General features: G+C 37.4%; 3 protein-coding genes across 5 annotated transcripts; 1 reads left to right on the top strand and 2 right to left on the bottom strand.

Annotated features, from left to right (window-relative positions):
- Positions 1–113: 113 nt before the first annotated feature.
- LOC126628144 (SWR1 complex subunit 2-like) lies at positions 114–2,902 on the bottom strand. 3 transcript variants are annotated; one of them, XR_007625275.1, is made up of 12 exons: positions 2,699–2,902; positions 2,540–2,609; positions 2,353–2,424; positions 2,212–2,258; positions 1,884–2,133; positions 1,677–1,752; positions 1,451–1,548; positions 1,225–1,293; positions 1,092–1,134; positions 911–976; positions 347–766; positions 114–254 (listed from the first exon to the last, which is right to left on the bottom strand). XR_007625275.1 is itself a non-coding variant. In XM_050297731.1 (11 exons), the coding sequence occupies exons 1-11, from the start codon at positions 2,767–2,769 to the stop codon at positions 577–579; spliced, it is 1,074 nt and encodes a 357-aa protein (XP_050153688.1). In that variant the 5' UTR covers positions 2,770–2,902; the 3' UTR covers positions 114–576. The 3 variants fall into 3 exon arrangements, 2 of the variants coding, with proteins under 2 accessions (XP_050153688.1, XP_050153687.1); XM_050297731.1 differs by having other exon boundaries at positions 114–766; positions 1,429–1,548; XM_050297730.1 differs by having other exon boundaries at positions 114–766.
- Positions 2,903–7,579: 4,677 nt separating this feature from the next.
- On the bottom strand, positions 7,580–8,071 carry LOC126630050 (uncharacterized). The gene is made up of 2 exons (XM_050300220.1): positions 7,938–8,071; positions 7,580–7,778 (listed from the first exon to the last, which is right to left on the bottom strand). Exons 1-2 carry the CDS (start codon positions 8,069–8,071, stop codon positions 7,580–7,582), a joined length of 333 nt encoding a protein of 110 aa, XP_050156177.1.
- A 5,123-nt stretch (positions 8,072–13,194) lies between these two features.
- On the top strand, positions 13,195–18,386 carry LOC126630049 (uncharacterized). The gene is given in 15 exon segments (XM_050300219.1): positions 13,195–13,338; positions 13,800–13,895; positions 14,008–14,321; positions 14,632–14,816; positions 14,819–14,835; positions 14,923–14,980; positions 14,983–15,152; positions 15,154–15,432; positions 15,563–15,772; positions 15,906–15,961; positions 15,963–16,092; positions 16,853–17,021; positions 17,532–17,712; positions 17,810–17,897; positions 17,976–18,386. Coding segments are annotated over 15 exon segments (2,508 nt in total).
- The last annotated feature ends 1,569 nt before the right edge of the window (positions 18,387–19,955 follow it).

The following is a 19,955-nucleotide window of genomic DNA, read 5'->3' as shown; positions in this document are numbered from 1 at the left end:
TCGTAATGACATTGTTTGCAGCTTGCAGAAGCACACGCATGGGTTCGCATAATCAACTCGCTATCACGCTCAGTATTAACAACAAAATGGAGCTTTCAATGACCAACGTGACATAAAATGCAACGCAAAATATATCATATGATACACTGCTTACATCTGTTACAACCCGCCGGCTCTTCATTCTAAAACAGTAGTTGGACATAGCCATCCCGCGAGTACGATCAAGTTTTGCACCATACAACCCTACTGCCAAACTAATTACAGAGAAATTCAATCATATATCTCAATCTTAGATAAGCATATTGATTTATTTCAATTTACAACTGCACACAATTGAAATACTTACGCAACTTCTCCCCCAGAGCTTTTATCGTCTTTCCTTGTGCAATTTATATCCTATTTTGTTCTCTGGTACCATGCCAATTAGGCCTCCGCGCAAAAATGTATAACATTTCTTACCTTTATAAATTGCACAGGGTAAACAAATCCTTCCGAGAGTACCATGAGACATTGAGCAAGGGCTTCCTATGAGAATACTATCAGATTCAACATATACTCTTCGGATTACCATGGAACCTAATCAGATGATTCGCTTTCAAGAGCTGGAATTCTGCGGAAACGTGCAAAATATCGAGAGTACGACGCATCGATGTTATTTGACGCCACTGATCTCTTCCCCCTTGCAGAAAACCCCTTACCAGAAAGTGAACCGTACAAGTCACCCATGTCCATCTCTTTCCTGACCCTACCACTTTCCTGTAGAAAACTGAAAATTTACAACCAAAAACATATCAGGGAATCTACAAGTACAAATATAACTAAACAAGGGGATATTAAAACCACAGGATCGAAATATATGCTCATTGAAAGTGAATGCCTACTAATGTAAAACAATGAATTTTGACCATACCGTTGCCGAATGATGTTAAAAGCTTCTTTTGTTGCATAAGGTAGCCCTGTCTTTGGATCACGGTACCTAAAGCATCAAATGAAACGGGATGGTCAGATAGGCACCTTAAACATCGCTCACATTTTCTATAGGCATTCTTAGCCGCTTGTCTAAACAACTACTCAGAAACCTATACACTTACTTGGCAGGTAAACCAGTAACAGCACAGACAGCTTTCTCAGGGTCTGGAAATAAAAATAGAAGCATCAAAACCACAGTTATGATACGTAACTTTAAGAAACCCTGAACGTTACATTCATAAAACTACTACTTACAGGGAACAGGTGAGGTAGAGATTTCTGACTGAAATGACAATCCTTTGCTAAATTCCAGATATGAGCAGCCTAAAGGAAACGTAATTTAGATTTCTATTGAGGAAACTGATATTGCCACGATAACAAAATCTGCATACGCAAATGGTGACTCTTGTTTTCCGAACAAACAAGTTTGATTAGAAAAAAGTAATGCTGAAACCTTACCATCTTTTGAAAAATAACGTACTTGTGGACCAGTATAGACAGCCTTATGTACAATGGCTCTTTTCTTAACTTCTTCCTCCCTTGCTAGAACACGCTCCAAATTTCTCAAGTTCATAATTTCTGCAGATTTACAGGCAACAATTCAAGCTTAGTTACAGCCTCACTTCCAAACAAACATTAACAAGTACCATGCAATTCACGTCACATACTAATTAGTAATTACTAATGCTGAGACATGAAATCCAAACCTGTTTGAGCTGCTTCTAAGAGCATCTCTTCTTGAGTCATCCTCTTCTCCTCGCCTTCCTTTTTTCTCTTAATTGGCTGATGAAAACCAAAATTGATATCCATTACAAACGGAATGATGAATTCATCAACACATCGATCTCATAAACAATAGACACTAGATTTTCAATCTAAATTTGAAGTTCATTCAAGACCTATTGAAAACTGACCTTCATGGTTGCTTGCAAGGCCGCACGTATTGCATCCCTCTCAGCTTGACGGACAACCACTGAAGTTCTAGTAGATTTTCTCACAGTTCTCTCTACTTCTGCTTCCTCAGGAGCATCCTGATGTTGTTCGGGATGAGAAGACTTCTCATTTCCATCCTTGGATTCTAATTCCGATATCACTTTCTTCTTCTTCTTCTTCTTCTTGCTCGATTGCTTTCCCGGATATATCAGCCGCTTCTTCGTCCTCACTCTGTAAAATCACCAAACACCATCAATTCTGAGTAAAAGAAATCTAAATGTCATTTGTTCAAGCAAAAACTCAACTCACCTCTCATCTGCGTCGTTGTTTTCCGCTCCTTCGTCAGGGTCTGGCTCCTACAAACAAATTAAGCAACTCTAAAAAAGATCCAACAAGTAAAATACTAACATTTTAAAGTAAACAACCCCAAAAAAAAAAAAAAAACCTCACATCTTCATCAAAATCGCTATCAAATTCGTCAGCAACCTCAGGCTCTGCTTCATAGTTTCCATCATCTTCATCCTACCACAATTTTTAGTTTAATTTTCATTCATAACATAAACTACAAATAAAAAAAAAACTCACTGAAAAATATATAAAATTAGTCCAAATATAAATTTATTATTTATTTTTTCACCTCTTTGAGAGCCTCCTGATTCCAGAACATCTCATCCTCTTCGATTTCCTCATCCAGTAACTTAGTCATCCTGAAAATTCATAAAAATAAATAAATAAATTCTCAAAAATTGAGTCCAAAATCTCGATACTTCTCGAATGAATCGGTTAATTTAATTACCTCTTCCCTCTCGTGGCGCGTGAGGTCCGATCCAGAAAAACAGCCAGCGGCTCATCCTTGGGGACTTCCATGGCAAATCAAGAGAGATTTCGAGGACGAAACTGCAAAAATCGATTCGATTTTGAATCAGCTAGACGGACTGTGATGTGCCCTAGCTATCCCCCGCCAAAGTTTTGAGTAAGGGAAATTTTGATAACTAACCAGTTTTAGCCTACCTTTGTTATAAATAGACAAAAGTTAAAAGGGACAGGACCGAATTAATTGTAAAATATTATATCAACATAAAATGATTGTAGATGAAGTGAAGAATATTATTATTATTAGTTGTTTTTCTCTCGTACTGTCTTGATCACCTATGTGGTGATCTATTTATAGAAGATTTACAATGAATGAAAATAACTTCTCGTGACATAACACAACAAATTATGCCTTATTCATTACTATTCACATGTGGGCATACAATCCCACTATTTACAACACTTGCCCTTGGATACCCACATATCAACACCAGTTGCCTCGTTAAAACCTTGCTTGGAAAAACCCAATGGGAAAAAACCATAGCGAAAGAAAAAGAGTACAACTTTACCCGGGTTGTTGATATGGTGTTAAGCATGCTTACGTTGCCTCGTTAAAACCTTGATAGAAAAAACCCATTAGGAAAAAATCCTAATCGAAGGAAAAATAGTACAACATGCATGTGTCATAGATGCTCCCCCTGAATTGTATCTCCCTTTGATTTCGCATTCTTCAGATTGGTAAATAGACGTAATCCGATTCGCTGCACTAACTTTTGAAATGTGCACTTTGGTAGAGATTTGGTGAACAAGTTTGCCAGATTTTCATTGGAACGGATTTGTCTGTTTTCAATAACTTTAGCCTTCTAAAGCTTATGTGCACTGAAAAACCTTGGAAATATGTGTTTAGTCTTATCACCCTTGATGAATCATTCCTTCATTTGGGCAATACATGCTGCATTATCTTCATGGATGACAGTTGAAGTATTTGTCTTTGAAGATAGACCACATGAATTCCGAATGTGATGGATCATTGATCTTCACCAAGAACTTTCACGACTTGCTTCATGCAAAGCAATTATTTCCGAGTGATTGGAAGATGTACCAACTAATGTTTGCTTTGTTGAGCGCCATGAAATTACAGTATCTCTATTAGTGAACACATATCTAGTTTGTGAGTGGGCTTTGTGCGGATCAGAGAGGAAACCAGCATCTGCATATCCAACAAGGATCTGGTCATTTGTGGACTTGTCTGAGTAGAAGAGACCCATGTCTGTTGTCCCACGAAGGTATCGTAGAACATCTTTGACTCCCTTCCAATGACGAATTGTTGGAGCAGAGTTATACCTGGCTAACAAGTTAACTGAAAAAGCTATATCTGATCTAGTACATTGTGCTAAATACAATAAAGCACCTATTGCCCTCAAATATGGTACTTTTGGATTAAGGACCAGTTCACCATCTTCTTTTGGATGGAATGGATCTTTCTTAACGTCCAAAGAACGAACGACCATTGAGGTGCTAAGTGGATAAGCCTTGTCCATGCCAAATTGTTACAGTATGTTTTCAATGTAAGCTGATTGATGGACCAAAATTTCATTAGCACAATGCTTGATTAGCAGGCCGAGACAATATTTTGTTTTCCCCAGGTCTTTCATTTCAAATTCGCTTTTCAAATATTCAGTAGTTTTATTGAGCTCTTCAGGAGTTCCAACTAGGTTCATATCATCGACATATACTACCACTATAGCAAATCCAGTATTTGATTTCTTAATGAACACACAATGACATATGACATTGTTAATATATCATTCTTTAATCAAATACTCACTAAGATGATTATACCACATTCGTCCACATTGTTTTAGCCCATATAGTAATCGCTTTAATTTGATTGAGAACATACCTCGTGGTTTGTTAAGTTGCTCCTTCTGGGACTGTCATATATATGTCAGTATATAATTCTCCATATAGATACGCGGTGATGACATCCATAAGTCGCATGTCAAGTTTTCTGAAACCACTAAACTTATTAAGTAACAGAATGTAATTGCGTCCATTACAGGAGCGTATGTCTCTTCATAATAAATTCCAGGCCTTTGTGAAAAACCTTGTGCAACGAGTTGTGCTTTATATCTTGCAATCTTGTTTTTTGCGTTTCCTTATGAATACCCATTTGTAACCTACGGGGTTCACACCAGGCGGGGTTTGGAATATTGGTCCAAAAACACTACGCCTTTCCAAGGAATTTAATTCTGCCTGGATTGCATCTTTCCACTTAGGCCAATCATGTCTCTGTTTGCATTCATCAACAGAGCGGGGCTCAATGTTATCGCTTAATATAATTTCAGTGGCTATTGCAAATGCAAACATGTCGTCGATGATTATTTCATTTCGATTCCACAATTCATTAGTACATGCATAATTTATTAATATTTCTTTGCTTTCATGTACTTCTGTCTCTTCAGGGACATGTGTCTCATCAAAGACATTTTCTTTTGCTGGAAGTACAGAATCATGAATTGTGAATTTATAATTCATTTTCTTTTCCTAAATGATTTCATTTGGGTTTAACTGTGCCCTCATCTTTTTCTTTCGAGAAGCTAAATCTTTTGAACCTGGGGGTTTACCACGCTTCAGGCGTACACTAGATGAATCATTCGCTGCCACTTTATTTTGTCCAACAAGGACATCAATTCGTGTAGGTGCATTTGCAGCTGGTATATGTGACTTTGTCACTTTCGAAGCATCATTAAATGCACCTGGCATTTGATTAGCAATATCTTGAAGATGAACGATCCTTTTCACTTCATTTTCACATTGAGTGATTCGTATATCAAAATGAGATAAGATGGGAACAATCTATTTTAGCTTTTTCCGTTCTTCTGGAACGGCCTTATCTACCCCTTAACGACGGGAATACTGTCTCATCAAAATGACAATCTGCAAAACGAGCTGTAAATATATCACCCGTCAAGGGTTCTAAATATCTAATGATAGATGGTGAATTAAAACCCACATAAATTCCCAATCTGCGCTGAGGTCCCATTTTAGTGCGTTGTGGCAGTGCAATAAGCATATAAACCACACAACCAAAAACTCGTAAGTGTGAAATGTTTGGCTGATGCCCAAACACGAGTTGTATTGATGAGTATTGGTGGTTGGTTATGAGTCTTAGTCGAACTAATGATGCAGCATGTAAGATGACATGTCCTTATGCAGAGTCTGGCAATTTTGTTTTCATGAGTAGAGTGCGAGCTATTAATTAAAGTCGCTTGATAAATGCCTTCGCTAAACCATTTTGAGTATGGACATGAGGAACATGATGTTCAACATCAATGCCCAGTGTCATGCAGTAAACATCAAAGGTTTGAGACGTAAATTCACCAGCGTTATCAAGTCGGATTGACTTAATGAGGGTGATCTGGGAATTGTGCTCGTAACTTAATTATTTGAGCAAGAAGCCTCGCAAAAGCTACATTTCGAGTAGACAATAGGCAAACATGTGACCATCGGGTAAATGCATCAACCAAAACCATAAAATATCGAAATGGTCCACAAGGTGGTTGAATAGGCCCACATATGTCCCCTTGAATTCTTTGCAAAAATGATGGGGATTTAGCATCAACCTTTTGTTGTGATGGTCTAATTACCAACTTCTCTTAGGAACAAGCCTTGCAAGGGTTATCATTTGAGACATCAATGTGTCTGCTCAATAATGGATGTCCATTATAGTTGGTAATGATTCTACGCATCATGGTAGATCCTGGATGACCCAAACGGTCATGCCAAAGCATGTAAACTTTTGAATCAATGAACTTCTGGTTCATGATAGTATATGCCTCAATTGTCTTTATGTATGTATAATACAATACACTCGATAAACTACGTAACTTCTCCAATATACGCTTCTGGGTATCATTGGAGGTAATGCATAAATATTCCACATTTTCTGCACTTTTCATTTCAATGTGGTATCCATTTAGACGTATGTCTTTAAAGCTCAACAAATTTCGAGTAGACCTAGTGGCGTACAACGCATTTTGTATGGACAATATTGTTCCATTTGGTAACATAATCTGGGCTTTTCCTGAGCCATTAATTACATCTGATTGTTCTGATATTGTTGTTACCTTTACTTTTGCAAGTACCAAGTTCGAGAAATACTTTCGATCTCGAAGTATTGAATGCGTGGTTGCGCTGTCTACAAGACAAAAGTCCTCGCCATTGCTCTTGTTTTGAGAATAACCATAATTTTTATCCATGTTCTTAAAAAGCAGTTTATTCATACCGGAATACTACTTTTATTGAATTGAAAATACAAGCATTAAACCACAAGTACAAATAACAAGAGTACATTAAACATAAATGATCCAATCGGACCCATAAACTTCATTCCCTCTTTCAATAATAAAGTCTGAAACATCCAAGTGGGTTGTGTTCAACTGTCCTGATAAATTGGACACTGGATCAGATATTTCCATTGGTTGAGCCTGGTCGAGGAAATTGGTCTCGACACCCTTCTCCTTGAGGAAGGCTTGATACAAATCCACCAGATGTTTTGGGGTACGACAGGTACGCATCCGGTGCCCATTGTCACTACACCTATGGCAAACTCATTCAGGATTTCTAGGAATGTTCATATGAGCTTTGCCTTTCTGGTGATTTGCATTCTTAAAGCTCAGGTATGGATTATAAATTGGAACCTGGTTGTGAAATTGAACGCCATGGTTCTTGCATTTCCCATTCCACCGGCCTCGCTTGTGGCCATTTCCTCATTTGTAATAATTACAAAGGAGGATGTGGTATTTCCTTCAAGGGAAGTAGCATTCACTTCTAGAAATGGTGCTGATCTAGTATGTCGGGACTAATGATTCTTCATCAGAAGCTCATTGTTTTGCTCGGCTACAAGAAGTACAGATATCAGCTGGTTGTACTCAGTAAAGCCTCTTTCTCTATACTGCTGCTGCAGGAGCACGTTGGATGCATGAAATGTGCTGAAAGTCTTTTCCAGCATATCTTCCTCAGTTATTGTTTCTCCACATAGCTTCAACTGGGAACTAATTCTGAACATTGCAGAATTGTATTTAGCCACCGTCTTGAAATCTTGGATTCTTAGGTGAGCCCACTCATAACGAGCTCTTGGAAGAATCGCTATTTTCTAGTGATTATATCTATTTTTTAGTGCCTTCCAGAGGGTTAATGGATCTTCAATTGTGAGGTACTCGCTCTTCAATCCCTCATCCAGGTGGCGATGAATAAAGATCATGGCCTTCACCCAATCTTGAGAGGATGCACTGTTATCCTCATTAATGGTTTCCCTAAGATTTCCTGCCTCCAGATGAATTTTGGTATCCATTACCCAGGTAAGGTAGTTCTTTCCAGTAATATCCAGGGCAAAAAAATCAAGCTTTGCCAAGTTCGCCATTTTCATTTCTGAAAGAAAAATGAGGCGTGTAAGAACTTGCAATAATATGTATTCTGAAGGAATATATTGTTAGAACTTCTGGTCCTTACAAATTTTTCATTTTGATCTTCAGGCTAAAATGATAAGCTCTCGAAACTTCAGGCTCGAGATTTACATGATAAATGAGAAAGGTAATTGTACCGCACCATTCTCATTGAAATAACATAGGATGAGCGATTATTCCGCAGCACTCAAGCATCAGAAAAATTAAATATACAGAGTAGGGTGGGTGATTATTTCACACCACCAAAAATTGTAATAAAATTAAATAGCAGGCAAATTTAAATAAGCAGGGTAGGGTGAGCAATTATACTGCTCCACCTAAAATTTGCAGTAAAATTAGACATGCAATTCAAGATAGGCGATGATACCGCACCATCTTGGATTGCATAAATAAACACTGGGTTAGTAGTCAAGAGCTACACCAAACAAGAAATCAAAGATATAAGTAATTGTTATGTTAAGAACTAAAAGCAGGCATGGTGTAAACAGTTCTTTGCTAGGGTATATCCAGCAGTTGAGGCAGAGGAAGAAGAAGAACAGTAAAATCCTTAGAGGAAACTTTTTTTTTTCTTTCGGTGAAGGGAAATGAGAAATTGTTAGAGAGTCTTGCTGATAACGTGTTATAAATAAGCAAAAGTTAGAGAGATAACATTTGTTAGGGACAGGAGCGAAGCAATTGCAAAATATTATACCAACACAAAATGATTGCAGAGGAAGTGAGGAATATTATTATTAGTTGTTTTTCTCTTGTAGTGTCTCGATCACCTATGTGGTGAACTATTTATAGAAGGTTTACAATGAATGAAAACAACTTCCCGTGACATAGCACAACAAATTATGCCTTATTCATTACTATTCGCATATGGGCATACAATCCCACTATTTACAACAACCTTTTGCTATTCTTACAAATTTAACCAAAAATTTATACAAAAGTTCTAAAACACCCTAATTACCCTCCACAACTCGGGAAATTTAAAAAAGTAATCAGTTTTGGATCCAATTAAAGCCACTATTTTAATTTTATGATAATTATAACCAAAATTTGATATAAAAATATTAATATACCCTTTAAGCACAATCTTTAAATTACCTTAAAATATGGCTTCCTTCTTTTAAAAAAAAAATGACAACTGGTAGTAAGTCGTGATCCACCCTTTTTGGGGGATGGAAAAACTCACAGAGGTATTTCAGCCTCTCTTGGCCATAAGTCTGGCTTTCAAACCAACATCGAGTTTCGAACCCTAAACCTCTAGTTTTTAGTTTTAAGAAAGTCTCGTAATCCGTTATTTACTACTAGAAAAAATTAAATGTGACTGGTTGGGTACTCGACTAAGAATGAGTTGCAAAAACAATTAGCTACAAAGCCTATAATTGCAACGAGGAAGAATTATGTGTTCAAAGTGGATAGTACAACCAAAACACAAACATTTATAAACTTACCTGAATTTATGTGCTCAAACTCCTTACGAGTCTCTGAATGAGAGAATAAGCTTCATTCTTTCAGCAGCATTACATGCTTGATCGACTACGATTGTTGTCTTTCTCTTCTCACAACCTCTGGTCCAACGATCTTTCTTCTCAGGTTAACTTGTAGTCCTAGATGACCAACTTAAATCTACGCCCATGCGCCAAACCTACTCTAGCTAACCGAACCCATAATTGGTCCAACGACCCAGATGCTAGTCTCTAGATTAGACTCGATTCCAACCCGATTGGTAGGTCTAACTAGTGGCAATCGAACCAGTGGCGATTTCAACTTGTTTTTCAATATATTGCAAATATTGTCTTCTTTTCTACTTGCTTTTCTTTTTGTTCTTCTAATTTTCTATAGTTTACCCAAAATCAGAGCCCTAATTTTTTACTCACCCTCTCATCTCCTTCCCTTTCCCTCTTTCGTTCTTGCCCACAACTTATCCTACAACACTCAATAATCTCTCCTTCATTTTGGATATCAAATTTGGTTCATGTAAATGACGTCCATTTCAAAATCAACTTTTCACTTATGTACGGAAAGGTGTGCAGAATCGAGATCATCATCTCTATTAACGCTTCGTTATTCGTTCGACATGTGGAGATGAAGTGACATTTGTTTAGAGTTGATTGATGTTTTTGACACAACTCGATCCCGATATTCCCTAAATACCAGGATAAACACGCGCTGACCGACACTTGAGGGTGACGAAAGCCATTTATTGAGTGCAAATGCTGAAAACAAGGGATAACTAATACTTATAAATATAAAAGAATAAAGAATGTGCATTTAAGGAACGTGTTCAAAGCATTCAACTAACTAGAACACTAAAATAAATAATATAAAAATTGAATGAATAAAGTAATGGATCCTACACCGAGATGATTCGAAGATGTCGATGCGGAAGTGCCTGGACGTCAGGATTGTTTGCCTCGATTCTAAGTCCTGAAGGGGGCGCAAAACAAACATGAGTGACCAAGTTGATATAGATATAATAAAACAGTTATCCACATACTAACCCCTAGGTTTTATGAAAACACATATATATCATGATAAACATAGGTTTTCCAAAACCTAGCATGCCGTGCAATGTCTCAAATCATAACTTGTATATATAATAATCACTATTGAATGTCCAATAACCCCTAGGCCCCATGCCGGCTCCCCGTCCCTGAGCAGACAGTCAGAGGAAAATACACTTCAGGCCCCATGCCGGTTCCCCGTCCCTGTGCTAAATAGCCAGAGGAAACACACTTCAGGCCCTATGCCAACACCAAACCGTTGCCTGGGACGAACCGGAATCTATCCATATGTCCTGTAGCGGAAAGGACCACTAGGTAAGTACAAAACCATTGAACATATATATTTTGAAAAGCAACTTCATAGTATAAAGTCATCTATCATTTATACTATAAAGAGGTGTTCGAAACATGTTCTAAATATCATATCGTCATCCCGGATATTCTATAAGAACACGGGTTATAGGAAAAATAGTAATAATTCAAACTAGCCTCAGTAAGCATGTTATCTCAAAGCGTTTCATAGAACATAATCATTAAATCATGCTTTTCATGTATGCATTTCTACTATCAAAACATGCATTTTTAGGAGGGGTCCATTCACAGATACTTAGCCGCCGAAGAGCCACGCAAACTAGCAACCACGGAAACGTCACAAATATTGCTCCTAAGCACATAAATGGTCCAATTAATAAAACTCTATTATAACAATTGAATTTGGGAAAATGAACGTCACAAATATTGCTCCTAAGCACATAAATGTCAATAGAATATTCCTAGAATATTCCCTGACGGAATATTCCCTATAAAGGGTTTCAACAGGTTAGGGTTAAGGGTAATGGGGTTTAAAGGGTTGGCTTAGGATGCACAGGCCTAAGGCCCTTTGGGTTTTTAAAAAGAAATGGGTTTAAGGGAAAATGGGTTAAGCTTTAAAATAAATGGGTTGAGGTTTTAAAAAGGACGGGCCGAAGGCCCTGATTTAAAATGGCCCAAGGGCCTTTTACATTAAAACAATAAATAAAATAAATAATAAAAACTGAAATGGGTTTTGGGTTGGGCTTGGCAGGAAAGGCCCAAAGGCCTTGGGATTTCTTGGTTGCTGGATTCAAAGGAAGGAGAAGGCCGGATTTTGGCCGGAAAGCTACACCAACTTTAAACGGCCATAACTTTGTCAATACCCAATGAAATCGAGTGATTTAAAAACAAAAATCATAGTTCTCGAAGAGACGAAAAGAATGGTACCTCACACCACATTTAACTCACTATGGTTTGACCGGAAAATGCCTCGAAACCCTCGGAGGTCGCCAGAAACTGGGTTAGATTCAAATGAGTATAACTTCTTCAATACTCAACGAAATTTGGTGAAACAAAAAGGAAAGTTGTAGTACTCAGTGAGATGAAGAGATGGATACCTTGACACCAGCCAACTTGCCATGTTTTAGCCTGAAATTACCTCGAAAGCAGCGGTCTGCGTCGGAGCTCGTGTACGGGGCTTCATGGTTCGACTTCTAAGATGACAAGACTATGGTTGAGTTTGTAGTGACGAGATAAAGATGATGGTGATTTCGAAATTGTGATTTGATGATGATTTTAGGATATGGGTTATAGGTGTGGCACAGTGAAGGAGAAGAAGAAAGAGAGAAAGTGAGGGAGAAAAAGATGAAGCTTAGAGGATGAAGATGATGGTGAAGTCCTCGTGATGGCTGTGTGTATATATGTATGGGTGTGTGTGTGTGTGCTCTTGTCGAAGAGAATAGCACCGAGAGGGAGAGAGATAGAAATGAAACTGAGAGGGAACTCGGGGAGAATGAGAGCAGAGAGAGTGAGAAGAATGCCACGTGGCATCTAAGGAGAGGGGACCGGGGACAAAATTTCAAGGGTGGGCCCCTTGGGCACACCATTTAAGACCAAAACAATTTTAAAAGCAAGATAATCTCAAACTTAGTGAAAATACAATTTAAATTAGGGGTGGGTGTAACAGTTTTCCTGGGCCAATACGTATTGAGCCTCTTGCTCGGGCTTGGGGTTTAAGGAAACCTATACCCGAGCTTGGTCTAACAACCTTTATCACTTCATAGGCTTCTGCTCTTGCAAATCGTCAACACATTACTTAGAGTTCCAAGTAGGCCTATTTCTAGGTCTCAATTGAATACACCGCATTTAGTTTATCGACTTGGCTCAAATGGTCGGAAAGTACTTTATGATAAGATTTTCGACCTAGAGCTAGACCATTAAGCGATCACTTATAGCCCTCGAAATTGCTTCCTTTAGTTTTATTGGGCTGATTTATTGGCCTCTTGCCCTAGTTGTCTATTCTCAGGTCCATATTGTTTCAAAGGTCGAAGAGGATCATGCCTTAACAATCTCAATTTGGGTCATTGTACTGCCTCCTTCCACCACAATCGTTTTGTTGGTGGTGGAATTTTCAGAATCAAAGCTTCGTTCTGGTAGTCTTCGGAGGCGAATCTTGGATCAGATTTGAAGTACTGTTTATTATAAAGGTTAGGGACTTGAGAGGAATGTATGTTGTTGGTTGTGGTGGCTTGATGATATGCTTTTCTCTACGTGGTTTAAATTTTCAACTTATTTGTGATTCTGGTGGTGGTTTTGGTGACTTTGAAGGTAGTTGGCCTGCTTTCATGGTGGCTGTTGCAGCCAACTGGGTTCGTTCATCAACATGTGCGTGTTTTGTTAACTGCATAGGCCTTTGCGTTCATCTGTTTTGATTTTTTACTTTGTGGCTGGGCCACCTTGTACACCTTGGGCAGTAAAATTAAGTCACCTATTGTTTATTTATTTTTATAAACTTAAGCTATGGTTTACTCCACTAACTAATATTCACTTTTTGTCTATCTTTTAGTTTTTTTTTTTCGGAGACAATATAAATTTTCTCGTATAGAATTTTCCGCCGTCTCTTTTCTCATTCTTTTTCCTTTTATAACAGCAGCTTACCCTAGTTAAGCATATGAAAGGTAAAAGCGTACTCACTAGTACTTTTACTTAGTGAGATTTAGATTAGTGAGATTTAGATTCAGTTGGACTTGCTATGATTAGTGAGATTTAGATTCATGCAGCCTTATGCATGAGCCTTTTTGTTCAGTACCACTGATATGGATAATTCAAGAAAATACACCTGAAACATCTTATTTCTCATTGGAAAAGTGCTTTTAGCAGAGTTAACATTATCGTGTTTCCAGATTTTAGTATGCCGATAGATCTTGCCTTCTTTTGTTCTTGAAATATTTGGTTACACCGTATTTCTAGTTATCTTGCAAAATAATCATTATGTGGTTTCTTAAATTGTCTTATTTTTTCTTTCCATCATGTGTCAGATGTTGTATAGTGTACTTGACACTGGAAACTTCTTTGTCATTCCTGGATCACCAATAGAAGTTTGGGTTATGGAAAGTTACAGAAAAATCTACTCCAAGAATCAGTTGATGAAGAGCAATGAGTTTAGTGAAGGTGATATGCTGGTTGTAGTTGTTGGAAGTTCTTTTTTCTACGATGAGCTTTCATGGGACTATGATGTGGCGATGCATTCTATAGGACCACTGCTAATAAAATATTCAAGGAGGGATGATGCAGGAAGGTTGTTCAAATTTGTTTTCTTATGTGGTAATTCCTCTGATGGATATGCTAATGCTTTCTAGTTTATTATCCTTAATCAATTATGATGTTGTCCCAGTACTTATGACATATTTGAGCTTCTTGCATCTTATCTAAATGTATTCAAATGCCTTAATTTTTCCAAAAAGTGATTTTTGTGGCCAGTGGCAACTGAAAAAAAAAATTGTGATATGAATCTGATTGTTGACAGAATGACAACAATGACTGAAACTGACGTCATTTTTGTATTTCGTTGTGATATCTGGTTATTCTTTTGACTTGTTTTACTCATTCACTGGCATTTATTCATAAGACTATGTATGATCCATTTTGATCCATTGATCTGTTGTTTAGGAAGCTGCTTCACATCTGGGACTTCTTCAAGGATCTGTGCGACATTATGGCTTGAATGGTGATGTCAACAGTGTGTTATTAATGGCTGACATTGTTCTTTACGGTTCTACACAAGATGTTTTTCCGCCATTGCTTATTCGTGCCATGACCTTTGGGATCCCAGTTATTGTGCCTGATTTTGTATCTTGAAGGAATATGTGAGTTCATTCAAATTCTTTGTTTTTAGTAATTTTCTTATCATGTCAAGTTGTCTTTTATTGTCTTTTACATTTGTGATATTACAGGTGGTTGATGGAGTTCACATGATATTGTTCCGAAAGCATAATCCTGATGCTTTAATGAACGCTTCTCGCTTATGATTTCAAATGAGAAACTTTCAAAATTTGCTTGAACGGTTGCTTCTTCTGGAAGACTGCTTGTTATGAACTTGTTGGCATCAGAATGTATCACTGGTTATGCAAGGCTTATGGAGAATGTGTTAAATTTTCCATCAGATGCTCTGCTGCTAGGGGCCAATCTCTCAGCTTCAACAGGGTACATGGGAATGAAATTTGTTTGGGAATGAAATAGATTATAGAAGAGGAAATATTCTGAACATTGACGAGCAGTCATCCTGGAATAACACTTGTATCGTTAATGCCCTAGAAGAAGACTTGTTGGGTTTTGGTTACTCACCAAAAATCTCTGATAATATAACTTGGGATTCATCATTAGATATTCCAACTCAATTAGATTGGGATATCTTGAAGGAATTTGAAAGCTCTGAAGTATATGAGACGTTAGAAATGGAGGAGGTATGTCATTTCCTGAAATTACAGAACTTGTGTGTCTCTAGTTCAGTCCTGCCTCTTCTTTCCCCCCTTTTTATCTTAGTGAGGTAGTTCTCAAAAGACAGCTGAAACAGGACATTCTTCTTGCTTGTAGCTATCAGAAAGAATGGAGAAAGATCCTGGTTTTTGGGATGACATATATCGTAAGGCCCGAAAAGCTGAAAAGCTTAGATTTGAGGCAAATGATAGGGATGAGGGTGAATTTGAGAGGATAGGCTAGACAATATGCATTTATGAGATATACAGTGGGTTTAGAACCTGGCCATTCTTGCACCACGGCACTCTGTACCGTGGATTGAGCCTCGTGAGTTTCTTGCCTTTACTGTATGCTTTCATTTCATTAAAAGCTAGAAATTTTGTTTTTTGTTTTTTTTTTCTTTTCAAAATCTCCAGTTCTTTCTTATGTTTTTTAACTTATCCTACAATGTATGTGATAGTCAAAAGGAGCACGGAGGTTAACATCAAATGATGTCGATTCTGTTGACCGGTTTCCCGTTGAATGAAACTTACTATCGCAACATTCTTGGTGAGATTGGTGGAATGTTTGCTATTGCAAACAAGGTTGACAGAGTTCATCAGCGACCTTGGATTGGGTTTCAAACTTGGCGTGCAACTGGTAGGAAGGTATTTCTTATTTTTGGTTGGAAATTATTCAGAAGCATTTGTCTAATGTCATTAAGTTCCACAATGCAATGTGGCCAGTGGTCTAAACTGTAAAAAAATCAACAAAAGTGTAAAACTATTTAGTCATCTAATTGCCAGACTTGTTATCCAAGCAAACAGATGAACACAAGATTCTGAAGAAACAAAGAATAATCAGGATTATAAATAGCTTCGTAACTTGTCTAATATTTTGTAAGGATGACGTTTGTAATTGCCTATAGACATACATAACCTATATAGATACACAAAACTCTGGATTCCTTGGAATGGTTTTGGTGTCATAGAAAATAGAACAAAAGTATAGTTACATGGAAACATATATGCTACAAGTATTTAAACTTGTATATAATGATTGATGTATGTATTTTCGTACACGTGTGTGTATATAAATATAGTCTTTAGAGCACGTTTTGATACATAGCATTGGCTTGGCTTGGCTTGGACTAATTGTAGGGATTGGCTTGGATTGGATTGGCTTGGATTGGTTTGGCTCGGGTTTGGTTGGTTATATTTAGGCCTTCATTTTAAATGGCCCAAAATAAGCCCCGCAGAGAGGTCCCGCTTATGCAGTTGTTAATTAACCCCATGTTTGGTCTAGACTGAGATTGGTGTTAAATAACCCAATCCAGTCCTAGTTCAATCAATCAAACACTTCATAAATGCATGCAGGCATGTACTGTTCTTTAGTTTGCCATCATATTCATCATTGTTTTTCAAGCAGGTGACTTTGTCCAAGAAAGCTGAAGGAGTTTTGGAAGAAGCAATACAAGACAACACAAAAGGTAAAGTAATATACTTTTGGGGATGCTTGAACATTAATGGTGGGGTGACAGGAAATGAAGATGCACTCACATTTTGGTCCGTATGTGACATCTTGAATAAGGGACATTGTTGATACTTGTACGAAATATTAGTTGAAAATTTGGTTATTAAGTTATAGCTGTGATTGTTGTCAAAGGTTTGGAAATCTAATATGTGATGCCATGCTCCACATAAAGAGGATTTTTTTGGTGAGGCAGTCGTATGCAGCCAGTCTCTCACAATGGGTGGGACAGTGGGTGCATAGGGCTGTCCAATAGAAGAATTTGTCCTTTTAAACAATGGATATTGTTATGGCTGGTATTATGAGAACATGAGGTTCCTTGTTGTCATCCAATGCCAATGGTACACTTAGAACCAAATCCACAGAAGAACGATTCCAGTTGCGTTACTATATGCAATAAAATTTTGGTATACTGAACACAACCACACACTTACATGGCTACATCCGCAAAACGTGGATTCATATAGATCTTCACACAGATTTATAAGGCACTTAAGGTTTCTTATATCCGTAATACAAATGCCATTGGGTCTGTGTTTGTCTTATAGTTATGAGTTCATTAATACATCAAGATAAGAGTATAATTTTTGTCCACTCGAATGCAGAAATGTTTTTGAAGATGCATTTCACTGGATGTATACCTTGCCATCTAATACAGAAGCTCTCCTTCCCGTGCCATAAGATGGTGGTCACTGATCTGCCTTGCATAGTTGGGTGATGCCAACTCGCTCATTCCTTGAGTTTATCATGTTTTCTAGGTAATCTAATCACTACGATTTCTGTTTTATTCTGTTACAGCTTCTGATAGAAAATGAACTTGTGGATGGTTATTATAACTGAAATTTTGTATTTGAGCTACATGATATTTGTTGATTCTTTGGATGCATTGCACACCAATTCTGGCAATATAAATATGTGTCTGTTGGGTTCCTCAGAACTTGAGGTACGTTATTTGGATCACGTTTTCTGGTCTCATTTGGAGTTTAACATTCATCACTTACATTTTTAACAATGTCAACAGAGAAAGCATTGTTACTATCGGGTATTAGAAGTCTTTGTTAATGTCTGGGCTTATCATAGTGGACGAAAGATGGTTTTAATAGATCCAGTGTCTGGTTCACTGGAAGAGCAGCACCCAGTTGAGCTACGGAAAGGATTTATGTGGGCCAAGTATTTTGATAGTACATTGCTAAAGAGTATGGATGAGGATTTAGCAGAAGCTGCAGATGACGGTGATCATCCAAGGGAGATGTGGCTGTGGCCACTCACCGGGGAAGTGCATTGGGAATGAATTTATGAAGAGGAGATGGAAGAGAGATATAGGCTAAAGATGGACAAGAAAAGGAAAATAAAAGAAAAATTACTCGAAAGAATGAGGCATGGATACAAACAAAAGACACTTGGAGGATATAAAGGTTATAGTTTTAGTTGAAATTGTCTAGTTTTCGTCACACTTGAATTGCGATACAGCTATTTCTCAACTGTGGAGTGGGAAAAAAAACTCTCAAAGATTGAGGACGAGCTTTGTTCTTTCTAACATCGACAGCGTGGTCTGTAAAGATGAATTTTGTAGGTATTTTTCCTCTGACGGAATATAGATACTCAAGGTGGATGGAAGATGGTAGCTTTTTCAGCGATCGCAGGTCACTTAGTATGTGAGGCGTTAACCTTCGCATTTCAAGTCGCACAAGGATATTAAGTTTCTTAGCAGTACACACGACATTCGTTGAAATTCTTTTTCACAGTTGACAACATCATGTATTCTTTTGGTAATGTTGATAGGAAGTTTTGATCAGAATGAAGCAGTTGTTGGCAGTTTCTTGTTTTGAATTTTTAGACATTGAATCAACCATCGATTTTATTGTTCAATTAGGAGAGTGCTATGTATATGCATGTTATCTTGGTTACAAGTGTAATAATCGTATCATGTTTGCATTGAAAAGTCCTTTGGTTCTAGAGAAACTCTTTTACAATCAATATATTGTCTCAGTGACATTATTGATGATATAGATGATCGTCATTTTTCATGTATTCATCCATCGGTTGAAAGGAGATCTCTCATCCCAATGGGGGTTGATAAACTGCAACTAAGGTTTTGTAGGCACTCCATTAATATACTTTTATGTTCTTCTAACGCTTAATTTTAAGTATACTCATTGTATTTTACACAAAATTTCACTTTACCTTTTACGTTTTGTTGCGTCTCAATTAACCTAAATCAAATTTACAATCATAGGTTCCAATTGCCCTTTATAGAAAGACAGTCTGATGTGACCCGGATTGAGTATTTATGAATTTTCCAATTACCACCCCTTCCAAGTTCCAACTTAAATAATTACACACCTGCGCCGCCCGGCCTCTCAAAGCCTGAGGCCATCTCCAACCGGCCAAAGGGCTCGTGGGCCCCACTAGACCAAAAAGGGCCAAAGGGCCAACCGGCTGGGCTATAATTTGAATGCAAAGGTAACTAGCTAACGTCAGTTAGTCGTTATTTTTGAATTTTTTTAAAAAATTTTTGAAATATTTTTTACAAATTTTTTTTTTTAAATTCTATGTTTTTTTTTCCTATAGCTTCCTATATTAAACAACATTAAATAACATTAAGTAACATCAAACAACATTAAACAATATTAAACAACATTAAATAACATTAAACAACATAAAAATTATACAACATAAAAAAAAACATTTAACAACATGAAACTTAAACAACAATTTTAAAAACATTCAACAACATAAAACTTGAACGCCTACTCCAATCTTCTTTTGGCCCAAAAATGTGCAACAAGATCTAGTTGTGGGTACTTGTTTGTGGCACATGAGCGTATCATCCTATAACGCCTCATGTACTCATTTAAAAAGATATTGTCAGTTCTTGGATTGAAAGGCAAATTAGGCCCATCATTTATTTTTGCACGAGCCCTTCATGACTATTTGGATCCTCTTGGTTGTAATCGACTATCCATCAATATACCCATCTTGCTCATCCTACACAATCATG

This window comes from Malus sylvestris, chromosome 7, assembly GCF_916048215.2.
Source record: "Malus sylvestris chromosome 7, drMalSylv7.2, whole genome shotgun sequence".
Classification (NCBI taxonomy): domain Eukaryota; kingdom Viridiplantae; phylum Streptophyta; class Magnoliopsida; order Rosales; family Rosaceae; genus Malus; species Malus sylvestris.
Note: the sequence above shows the minus strand (reverse complement) of the source record. Positions and strands in the feature narration are given on the sequence as shown.

Coding starts and splice junctions, on each gene's coding strand:
- LOC126628144 (XM_050297730.1), bottom strand. CDS start 2,769: ATGGAAGTCCCCAAGGATGAGCCGCTGGCTGTTTTTCTGGATCGGACC. Junction 2,610..2,698: donor CGCGCCACGAGAGGGAAGAG/GTAATTAAATTA, acceptor ATGAATTTTCAG/GATGACTAAGTTACTGGATG. Junction 2,259..2,352: donor ATAGCGATTTTGATGAAGAT/GTGAGGTTTTTT, acceptor ATTTGTTTGTAG/GAGCCAGACCCTGACGAAGG.
- LOC126630050 (XM_050300220.1), bottom strand. CDS start 8,071: ATGGATACCAAAATTCATCTGGAGGCAGGAAATCTTAGGGAAACCATT. Junction 7,779..7,937: donor GATGAGGGATTGAAGAGCGA/GTACCTCACAAT, acceptor TGCAATGTTCAG/AATTAGTTCCCAGTTGAAGC.